At 45.3% G+C, this 11,680-nt stretch overlaps 1 protein-coding gene across 5 annotated transcripts in view; it reads left to right on the plus strand.

Annotated features, from left to right (window-relative positions):
• CDK5RAP2 (CDK5 regulatory subunit associated protein 2) overlaps window positions 1–11,455 on the plus strand; it is a 165,015-nt gene extending 153,560 nt beyond the window's left edge. For all 5 annotated transcript variants that reach the window (XM_080940011.1, XM_080940013.1, XM_080940012.1 and 2 more), the window contains 3 exons: window positions 5,817–5,943; window positions 10,916–10,962; window positions 11,365–11,455. In XM_080940011.1, coding sequence (XP_080796137.1) covers window positions 5,817–5,943; window positions 10,916–10,962; window positions 11,365–11,421 — 231 coding nt within the window. In that variant the 3' untranslated portion in view covers window positions 11,422–11,455. The remainder of the gene's footprint in view (window positions 1–5,816; window positions 5,944–10,915; window positions 10,963–11,364) is intronic.
• Window positions 11,456–11,680: the final 225 nt, after the last annotated feature.

An 11,680-nucleotide genomic window follows, 5' to 3' on the forward strand; every position in this document is an offset into this window, starting at 1 on the left:
GGGAGGAATTTGGATACACTTAATTGAAGGGCGTACATAACCATTTGTGTGGCATGGGGCACTGGCTGGGAGATGAGCTCTAGCCTTGCTGGCTTTGTTTTCTCAACACACAGACTGTTTCCTTTGGTGGCTTGCATGACACAGTCCACCTGCTGTGTGTCCTGTGCCTCCCTGCCGGCTCCCTCTGACCCTCACATCCACATGTTACAGAAATAGAGGGCTCCTGGGTCATGCAAACGCAGCAACATCTTTCAGTTTCATAACAGCCCTTATCACACGATGTAATTGCATATTTGTTTGCTTGTGCTTGTCTCCCTGTTTTCCTTCAGGGGCTGGGTCTGTTTTGTTCATGTTTTTTAATGAATGAATGACTGGATGGATGAATGAATAATCTCTTTCCACTCTCAAATCAGTGCCTGCTTTAAATTACTTTAAAGGTAACATGTCTGTGCTAAACCCTTTACCCAAAGCACAGTGTTTTTTTTTTCTTTTGCCCTTAGCAGATAGAAGCAGCTGTTATTATGTAGACAGAACCAGTTTGCGTCAATACATGTATGCACATGCACTCACATTTACACACACACACACATACACACACACACATACACACTGGCAGACAGACATACTCACAGATACTGTCACTCACAAACACACATAAAGACACACCACACACATATACACTAAATTTGTAAGCTGTTGATCCTCCTCCCCCTGCAGATCAGTCTAGGGACTGTCAGTCTTTATGGCGATTCACCCTCAGGTAGTTGAGGATGTTCACGTCAGTGTCATAGAACATCAGAGCAGAGGAGGACCTCAGAAATGCGCCGGTGTGGTGGTAGGAAGTTGCTTCTGAGCACATTTCTTTTTCTGCTGATTTTTACGTAGCACCTTTTGCTTGGTGTTTGTAAAACACTTCCAGGTTTGCAGCAGCAAGCCTCAGCACATGACAGACAGCCTTCCCTTCTCTCTGCTATTTATTTACCATCTATATTTAATTCACCTCCCTCTTCAGCTCCTAACACTGCTCTGGAGAATGGGCATCAGGTTATATGAGAAATACATATGAAGGGTTACCAATATGTAGACAGATTCTGAAAGCAAGAGACTCAAAGGGCTGTTAGGGAGAGCTTGGAGGGTCAGAGGTAGATTATTTTTCTAATCAACCCTGTTGTATCGGTTTGACTTTTGGAGCCAGATGAAACTTTCCTTAATTATGAAAAGAAATCATCAAAATGGGAGGAAGGAAACAATGCCTAAAAGTTCTTAGCAATAAGAAATCAGCCAGCCATACTTTGTATCTCTGGAGATGTGGCCATGGGGACAATCACATCAGTTATGCACTGCACTGGTATGACCAGACTCCCCAGAAGAGAGGCATTAAGGGCAAAAAGACTTCCCAAAGCACAGAACTTTGAACTGTTTTCAGTGGCTGTATTCACAGACACTGATGTTAAGAAGCTGGTGCATTCATGTGATACAGCTTATAAATTCTTTTCGTTTGCATTTATTTCTTTTCTTGTGCGACAGTGCATGCCTGTGCACCATCTTGCATCTGGGAGTCCATTCACTCCACCATGTGGGCTCTGGGGCTCAGGCTCAGATTAGTAGGTTTAGCAGCAGGTACCTTTGCCTGCTGAGCCCCATGGCACAAACTAAAAAATGTATAATATCATTAGAATCTGAGAGTTTCACTGAAAGAAGTATAAATATGAAATCACATGCAAACATGTGATTTCAAACATCACATGATCTTGAATTTGAAATATAAACATGAAAATGAACTCATGATGAGTTTTCTTTTTTAAAAACTGACTGAATAACTCCACATAAACGACTGTAAAAATAAGTAAAGTCAGATTCAGAGCATCAAGCCCACTCCAGAGCTCCTATAGGAAATGGCTTGCCTCAGGTTCTAAGATGAGCCTAGAACCTACAACATCCTAGTGAGGAAGCAGGAGGGTAGATCCTGGCCCTGCACCACAGTATCCCTGGAAGTCAGTGAGAAGTGCAGCTGCCAGTGCCTCCCTCCCGCCAGCCTGGTACAGCCCTGGCAGCTGTTGTCAACACTCCAGGGAATTTTGGGAGCCATAGATTAAAAAATAGTAGCTGTTACAATGTATCCAATTCTTGCTTGGCTGCTGAGTCAAGTGAATTATATTGAGGAAGAAGAAGAATAGGAGGAAGAGGAAGAACTTTCTGACTTTGGTTATTTTTCAGGGTTTGATAGACTTTTTATAGATTGAGCATTCCAGTTACTACTGCTTTCAAAGTCTGGGATTTGGAATTTTGTACCTTCAGATCAGGCATGCTCACATGGGACAAAGGAGTTATTTTTACTTCCTAGGTGTGCTAATGCTATCCCAGGTTTAAAAATCATGTTAACAGATGTATACAAAAATATTTTATAAATGAAATGACATGGTCAGTTTCAAAATAATCTTGGAGGGAGGCTAGACCAGTATGGCCTTGAATTGATAGTTGCTGGTTCTGGGTGGGTTCCGATAGGTTCCAATTCTGTTGACTTTTTTAGCTATTTGAGAAGGAAAAGAATAGCCAGGAATACCCAAGGAAACCCAGAAACCACGCCCAGCATACATGATATGTGTGGCCTCTGTGAGGAGTATCTTCCATTTCTGTTTCCTGGTTCTAAGTACCTACTTAGTACCACATACTGTGCTTATAAACTTACCCACCATTGCAACTCAGGGAGTAAGGTAGTTTGCCTTTTCTTTTTTAATTCACAAATGGACTCCATTAAACTATTAGGTCAAAATGTCATTATACATTTTTAAAAAATGTAATGTATTTTATATTGGCACAGTTGTAAATTTTTATGGGACATACTATGAGGTTTCAAAGCATGTGTACCACAGGGTGATGAACACATGCACTTGGGATTGGCATCATTCACAATCGTCCCAGCTAGCTAGAGTCGCACTTTCTAACCCCCATTTCCCAGAAGTAGGAGCCAGCTCTTCAGAAAGTTATATGAGTGCCTCAGAATCATGCGGCCATAAAGTGTCAGAGTTCGGCTCTGGAACCTTGTTGTCTTAGTATTCTGTCTCCAGGAGAGAAACGGGAAGATGTAAATATGGTGAAACCGTTGACATAAATATTTAAAATGTTTTGTTTTGAGTGCTTGCTTGAAGTTGTACATTGTTAGGATGATGCTAGCAAGGAAGGACCTGCAAACTCATGACTGAACCTGCTGTTGGACAGTACCACTGCTCAGAGAGAAAAAAGAAGTCCTTAGCTGCTTGGGGTCCCTGCTGCTGCCCATCATGAGAGGGCCTCCTGAGCACCCAGTGGGGAAGGAGTGTTAGTTGAAGCATTAAGTCAGTATTACAGCTTTAAAAAATAGATGATTCAGGCTAGGGAGATGGCTCAGATGGGAAAGTACTGCAGAATCACGAGGCCCTGAACACCCATGTCAGTGTGGGCCTAGAAGTTCATGTCTATGACTGCAGCACTTAGGAAAGGGGTAGTGGCTCAGCTGAGTCAGTGAACATTAGTCGGGTTCAAGGAGATGGGCTGCCTCAAAATAAAAAGATGGAGAACAAGGAAGGGAACACGCAATGTAGTTCTCTGGCTAATATATATTCACACAGCTACGGCACATTTGCACATACATATACGTATATATATAACACATACCTCTTAACAAATAGCTTGAAATCATATCCCTTGGAAATAACAGCATGCTTTATGCCATGTCAGTATATACATTTATGTCCATGTGTGTATTCAGTTTTAGGAAGAATTACTGTTTTGGATTCTTTTATCACTAATTATAATCAGGTATCACTGAATCTCCAAAGCAACATTTTAGCCTCAAAATTATTCCTTCTACTGTAAACCATATGCTGTTGACTGTAGAAAGAACAATGGGGTGGACCAAGAAGCCAGGAAAGGACTCTCCCTCCCTTGGCTTCCCCTGTATCCTTTGAATCCCAGGTCTCCACAGTGTGAAAGGTGAGCCATGGATTGCTTTTTCAGTGTCACGGAGGCAGAACTGCAGGGTAATGTCCTAGAACGTGTGGTGTGTGGAATCGTGACTAGACAACAAGTGTTTTGGGCTCCTGGCCTGCACTAGAAAATCAAAGCAAACCTAGTGGTGAAATGAGCATCCGTTTTAGAGACGCAGGGAAGTCTTTGTACCTGACATGATTGGTTAATCTTCAAAGGAGGGTAAGTCAGGGAATCAAAAATGATACATACCTTAAACATTTTAGTTTAGCTTAAACCAGACAAATGTACGTTCATTTGCCATTCTTTTGATGTAGGGCCAGGCCTTTTCTTTGAATATGGATCTGCTGATTGGAGTTCCCCATCTTCTTTCTTTTACAAACCACATCCATAATGTATTTCTGTCACTAACAATTTCTGGGTTTTTTTAAAGATGAAGAGGAAACTTAAGGCACTTGCAGAGCAATCTGAATATAGAATTCTTACAGACTATTCCTCCTACGTCTTTTTACAGTTGTCTCGCCCACACCTAATTTACCAGCAACGTGTTTTGCAGTGGCCTGCCTTTATCTGGTCTCCAGTGAAGCACATGGTAGTTTTCATACAGCCAGCTTTCTGTCCATACATGTGGCTCACGGGCCGACTTACTATGTAATTAGATTCTGTTATTTTCTTGAAAGCACAGATACCATAAACAAGTTTGGAAACAGGCTAGAAAAGACATTACATGAATTGCCAACCTACCCTATCCCTTCTTGGTTACAGATGTGGTTCAGTGTAGCCAAGAGAGAAGGGGTCCCCTTAGCCTTGGAGCAGTTAAGAGAGTCTGCTGAGCCACTTCACAGGATGGTGGACTTGGCATCCACGCTTGACTCTGACAAAAAACAAAATTGGTCCTTGGTAGTGTTCTATACTTGCTAAGAATTGTCATGCTAAGATTCATACATTAAAAAAAGAAATTAAATTGGCATTGTGATTTCTGATAGCAAAAAGAAACTACAGTGGACTAGAGTTGGCTCAGCAGTTAAGAGGTCCTGAGTTCAAGTCCCAGCTCTTACGTGGTGTTTCATGACCATCTATAAAGGGATCTGATAGTCTATCTTGGCACACAGGTGTTCATGCAAGCAAAGAACTCGTGCATAAAATAAATAGTAAATAAAATAAAACAAAAATAAATAAGAAAAAAAGAAACTACAAAAATTTTCAACTCACCGTTGATGTCTGGTTACCACATTGATCTATGATTACAGACGTGGAGATCTGTTTCCTTTTATGAGACAAAAGTGCCTCCGATGCAGCATTCAGTCTGTGGATCTGGGCTTTCTTTCACTAATTATAATCATCTTTTGAAATCAGCAAATAGAGCTCGACAGCATCCTTTTTATAGCTACACAATTCTTTCAGTGTACGTGCCATAGCTTTATTTATTCAGATTCACGGGAAACAGATCAGTTTGTGTATTGTTCTTGCCACTGGCGGTACCACGGTGAGTGAGTGCCTATGGAGAAAGGACCTGCTTGTGCTGCTGTGATTACTCCTGGGGTAGATGTGCCACAGACTGTCCAGGTCAGAGGGATGCATGCGTTTACAATTCAGTAGATCCTGCATCCTCGCTGCACTGCAGTCATACAGGCCCTACCATGGTCCTGACAGTTTTCCTCCACCCTGGATTCTGTCCAGTTTTGCTAGTGTAATGTGCAAAAGGGGCTTCTAGCTTATTCAGGTATTTTGTTAGTGAGGCTGGACATTGTTTGATGTTATTTTTAGTATTATTTTTAGTTATTTTAGCTCTTCCTGTGTAACCTGGTATTTTCTGTTTTATTTTTCTAATTCTTTTTTTTTTCCATTAGATCGGAGAAATGAAGGCAGAGATGGCCAAACTACACAAAAAATTGTTTGAACAAGAAAAGAAGCTGCAGAACACAGCAAAACTTTTGCAGCAGAGCAAGCACCAGGAGAAAATCATCTTTGATCAGTGTAAGTGAGAGGCAGGGATGGGGTGGGGGATGGGTTGCTGCCACAGCTGGCTACTGTCTGCCTCTCTGGGCTGACAGTAGAGCCCTGCTTTCCACTCTTTGGAGTCTGGGCTTTTGAGATGCTGCTTCCTATTTGAGGGTGTTTTGTTCTTCCTTTGTTAGTGGTGGTTTTTTCCTGCTCCATCCTTTTTGACCCACACAGTCAATTCTAGCAAAACTGTCCTGTCATGGAATGAGATCGTGCATTATAGGAACATGATAGTTAGGAGTGTGCTAAGAGTGTGTCTGTCCTTAGAGGTAGGTCTCCTAGAGGAAAAGGCCCTCTGAGCTGGTCCGTGAAATGGCCATCCAGACAGGACCCGCACAGGCAGAGGTGAGGAGTAGGCTTTCTTTGTGAGGACCCAGAATAGTCTTGCTGATGGAATAACAGCTGACTGGTAGGCTGAGGCAAGCAGGGGACCAGAGACCAGGGCCTTTGGGGAAAGCCCTACAGGGGAGATCAAGGAGCCCCCCCCCACTGCAGAGGATCAGCCTGCCGTGTTTCATGTGAAAGCTCTTCACAGTGTCCCTACAACGGGCTTCAGCAGAGGAGGAAGAAAGGCTAAGGTCAGTGCTGGCTGTAACGCAGCCGCAGCAGAGGCTGTCAACAGCTGTGTGCCTCGTGCTCAGCCCTGCAACACTCACCAGTGTGTGGAGCCAAGCAGCTTCCACCAGGTTCTCCACCAGCTCAGCCCTGGCATTGCCCATGCAGCCAGCCAGTCAGACTGCCTGTCTTGGGAGGGTCACCAACAGTATCTTCCTCTCTGGAAGACTACAACCCTGGGATACTCTCTCAGCAGCATTTCTCAGAGGGAGGCATAATTGCCCCCCAGGAGCCTTCTGAATAGACTGTTGAGATTAGTATAGTTTGAACTGCAAATGAGTGAAATTCAGTTATGGCCAGGCTATGGACTCCTGTCCAGTCCTTTTCACAGGCTCTGAGGAAAGAGGAACAATAGTTTATGTCAGCAAGGAGCTTAGACTTAATAAAGGATGAGGGGGCGTAAAGCTTCAGGGGCATGAACTGAGGGCCTACATATGACCACTTCAAAGGTGTTGAGGCTTTGTTTCGAGATTAAATCTGATTGGCCCTGAGGGATGTCAGTCAGACAGCAGACAAGCAGGAACAGGACTCCTGTAGAATCCTGAGACTCCCCAGAAGCCAGAGAGCAGTGAGTATTCCAGGCACGCTGAAGACAGGCCAGAGTGTTCATTTGAGCAACAGTGCATTCGTTAGAATTCTTGCCATGTGATAACATCCTTGACTGTATCAACTTGAAGAAGTTTGTTTTGGCTTGCAGTTTAGAATATGAAACTAACTATGGTAGGGCATGTTGGTGGAACAAGTTCCTGTATGTGGTAATAGTAACAAGAGTTGGCTAGTTGAATTGTGTGGCAGACAGAATTAGATGGACCAGCTGTCATTCTCAAGACCTATTCATATCAGCAAGACCTTACGTTATGACCTCTCCAAATAGTCGCAGCAATTGGAAACTGAGTGTTCATAGGGAACATTTCATGTTCAAACCGTAACAGAGGGAAAGTGGAACAAAGAGTCTTTGTGCTGGGTTCAAAGAGGAGCAGCAGGGTTTTCCATGGTCATGTGTGTATTAGAATATCAAATGGCAGAGCATGTGGAAATCACGAAGCTTAGGAGGTCTCCTTTAGCCCCTCCAGCAGGCAGGACTGTCGAGGAAGGGTGAATTTGAAAGATAGGTGATTATTCAAGAGACCGGACGTTGTGGATCTGGCTGAGGAACTTATGTGACCTGTGAAGAAAAGGATTCCTCAGAGGTGTGGGTAACAGTGGCAGCTGTAGACATGCTCAGGTGCTTAGACTCCTAGGGAAGGAGAGGATAAGAGCTGGTGCTTCAGTCCAGGGCATAGAGCTCTAGCATGGCCTTCCCTGTGAGTCTGCTGCTGATGCTGGTTTGAATTGAGGAATTTCAGGGGCCAGCAGAATTCAGTTCAGATGCAGACCCTACTGTGGTAGATCAGAAAACCAGACCCAACCCCTGCCACGTCCTGGCTCAATATGTGGGAATGCACCCAGGCCTCACCTTTGCCCTCCTCTGTGACATGCATTAAGTGGCTCTGATTCTGAGGAGAAAGGCTCCTCCTCTCTAGGCAGGGACAGTCATTTTAAACACAGTTGATCACAGGCTCTTAGTACAAGTTACAATCACATCTGTAGAATTAGGAGAGTGACGCCACCAACGTGGGGGATACAACAGGTAACCCACACATGCTGCTTTCCCCATTTTCAGTCCTTTGGACATAGTGCTGCTTATGGAAATGGTCAGCGTCACTATTGGTGTCTTCTAGGCCACTGTAGGTGACCTGACCAAGGTCTTGCCTCGGGTTAGCTGGCATGGGTCTGCCCTGTAACTCCTTGGTACTAGGCCTGCTTCTTGTCTCAAAGAGCTAAGTGCGTCCCGTAATATCCCTAAGCTCTTCAATCGGCCAAGTCTGTTCTTGGTTTTGAAGTGTCAGAGTGACAATGACCTGGTGTCGCCTACCCTGACTTCTCCACATGGGGACAGGAGTGAAAACAACCAGAGCTGGAAAGGGGGAGACATGGGAACCTGAGACCCTACCACTGTTGAGGCACGTGTCCACTTCACTTCTCTACCTCAGATCCTGCTGTAAGGGTAGTGATCCCATCTCACAGGATCAGGGTCTTCAATGAGTCAGTACCTGTTGTGGGACTCGGTGGGTCCTCCAGTGGGCATTTTCCTTTCCAGTCTCTGGTGGAGTGGGAGAGCCCAGGGCTGAGCTAGGTGGCCCAGGGGTGAGCTTGTGTCTCCACTGAAGTCAGTCTGATTTGGAATGCATTCTTTCCCTCTCTGAACCTTGTCTTCTCATCACAGCATGGACTCTGAGTATGGGAATGTGGGTGGTGTACCTGTTTAGATGTAAGAGGGACTTCAAAACTTGAGCTAACTGGTATTCAGTGCTTATGCTGAGCATGGCTCACTGGAACACCCAGTGGTCTTTCAAGATTATTTTTAACCTCCATGCCATTGACAGCCTTTTCTGGGTCACAGACCCCTTGATGGATCTTGAGAAAGTGATGGTCTCTGCTCAGAAAAATTCAAAACTTCCTACCCACACTAGAGCTGTATCTTGCTCGGATATATTGGGCTTCCTGGGCACATCGTGAACCCTGCAGCCAGGGGCAGGATGGAGACAGAAAGGAGGGGAACACCTGAAAAAGTCTCTTTACACAGATAAAACTGAAGCCTGCTGTCTGTTGACTTGTACAAATGAAAGTTTTGTGAAGAAAAAAAATTTTCTCCAGGCAGTCACAGAACAGTGGGCCATGAGCTGGAATGAGTCACAGGTAACCTCAGCAGGCACGAACCCACGACCTGAATTCCAAGGAACAGTATACTTCTTGGCCTTCACCAGGTCCTAGCGAGAATGGATTCTTTTTTTGTTTTCCCCCTCTTTGAGCCCAGGCTGGCCTCAAACTCCTGGGAGTTGTCTTGCCTCTCAGCTTCCCAAGGTCTGGCTTTAGATTCCCAACCAGGCCCAGATACTTGGTATTTTTCTCACTGTTTTAGTCTGTGCTGGACAAGAGGAGACTACGGAAGGAAACTCTTTGTGTATGGTTGCTTTTGACTGGTGACTGACACAGGCCATGTGTCAGTAAGCAGGAGCCTCTGAACTTACCAGTTAGCCACTCCTGTTTAGACAGAACAAGCTTCCCCTGGGAAACCATGCTGAGCTGCTGTACCAGCTGAAGGGCTGGAGGAGACAAAATGCCTAGAGTTCTTTCTCCCAAGATACAATAGCATGCTTGAAGAAAGGCTGTGTAAAACTCTGCTTTCACGGGACTTCCTGGCACTTGGCATGAGCCTTCAAATGTGGGCTTTACCCACACTGCTTCTCAGAGGACGATGTACACTGTAAGACCCTCTCCTCTGCACTGCCCAGCACTGTGGCTCTTCCCCGGCTACAGAAGAGGTGGCCATGAGCCTGGCATTGCTTCTGAGAAATAGAAAGCGTGCTCTTTTGGGTCCCTGTGAGGACTTGAAGTGTTATCTACTGCTCAGACTTTCTGATGGGTAACTCGGCCCTGGGGGTTGAGAAAGAAGTGAGAGCTTCTTCTTCTCTCCGGTCCGGAAGCCTAGGAGCTGTTTTGTTAGTCACTCATTGCTGTGACTAAGAACCTGAGAGAAGCAACTTAGAGGAGGAGGGATCTGTTTTGGATCATGGTTTGAGGGGATACGGTCCATCATGGTGGGGAGGGAATGAGAGCAGCACAGTCTGAGGTGGTGGAGCAGAAAGTCCAGTGTGGCCAGAACCACATACATATCCTTTCCAGGCTTGGCTCCAGCAGCCAGGTTCTGCGTGGTAGATCTTATGAGGATCATCACTGATTGTTAATGAGACACAACCTAAAATCACCTGAGAAGAGAGAGAGTCTCAACAAGGAAGTGTCTGTGTCGGGTTGGCCTGTGGGCTAGTCTTTAGGAAGTTGTACCAGCATGGATGTAGGAAGATGCAGTCATCCTCTTGACAGGGATTTTGAGCTGGTAAGAGTAGAGACATTGAGCAGAACAGAAGCCAGCAAGTCCGAGGCAGGCATGCGTCTTTGTTCTTGACCGTGGTGTGCTTTGGCTGACTCAGGCTCCTGCTGCCTTGATGTCTACAGTGACGAACTGGAACCTAGAGCTCCGAGCTAAAATAGACCCTTCTCTGTGTTGCTTTTTGCCAGAATATTTTATTACAGCAGAACAAATGACACTAGGACACTTTCTAAACCAGCACTTCCCGTTGAGGGTCATGTGTTCAAGCATGAGCCTGTTGAGGATGCGTCAGACGGTGTCTAGTTGTGTGGGTGCAGGCTTCCTGCTCTCTGCTGTGGCTTCGTTCTACTCCTCTCATATCTGTGGCTCTAATTGTTCGATGTTTTGCTTTCTCCTCAGTGGTCATCACCCACCAAGTCCTTCGGAAGGCTAGAGGAAATCTGGAGGTAATGGCCCTTGAGCTGTTGCACTGGTTCTAGGGGTTGGGGACGTGTTCTACCTTCACAGCCAGCTGTCATTTTCTGCCCAAAGAGTGTGAAAAGTTCCGGTCTCCCACAGTGGTCTCAGTGGGTGCTCTGATACCTCTTTCAATGTTGTTTCACCCATAAGAAGTACAGCAAACAAAACCTACACAGAGACATATGTGCAGTCCTTTGGAATTAATGAATGAGTGAATGAGTGAATAAGTGAATGCAGTGTGTGCTCGTGGTCACTTTGTTTTGATGTTTAGTGTTCAGACTGTCTTTGAAAGAAAAAGCACCTTGCTTTTAATGCTGTCAGGGATCTTACTTTGAAACTCTGTGATCTAATATTATCTTTTTTTTTCCTTTTCCTTTCTCTTTTCCTAGCTCAGGCCCGGGGCGGCCCATCCAGGAACATCCAGTCCCAGCAGACTGTGCTCGTGAGAAGAGCCTTCAGCTAATAAAGCTTGTATTCCTGAGATCACCTGCCTCTGTCCTCACTGTGGCTCCTAGTGATGAGGGAAGCAAAGGCCAGAGGAAGTGTGGTGTTGTGCGGTGATTTTTCCTGAAAATGGGCTTGCAGCTATTGTCTCAAAGGATCCATTGCTCTGTAGTCCGGCACCAAAAGGACGTTGAGCTCTGGGTGCTGTGATTGATCCGGAGCATCCTGCACACTGCTGGGCTTCACATTCCCCTCAGGTCT

This window comes from Micromys minutus, assembly GCF_963924665.1.
Source record: "Micromys minutus genome assembly, chromosome: 28".
NCBI lineage: Eukaryota > Metazoa > Chordata > Mammalia > Rodentia > Muridae > Micromys > Micromys minutus.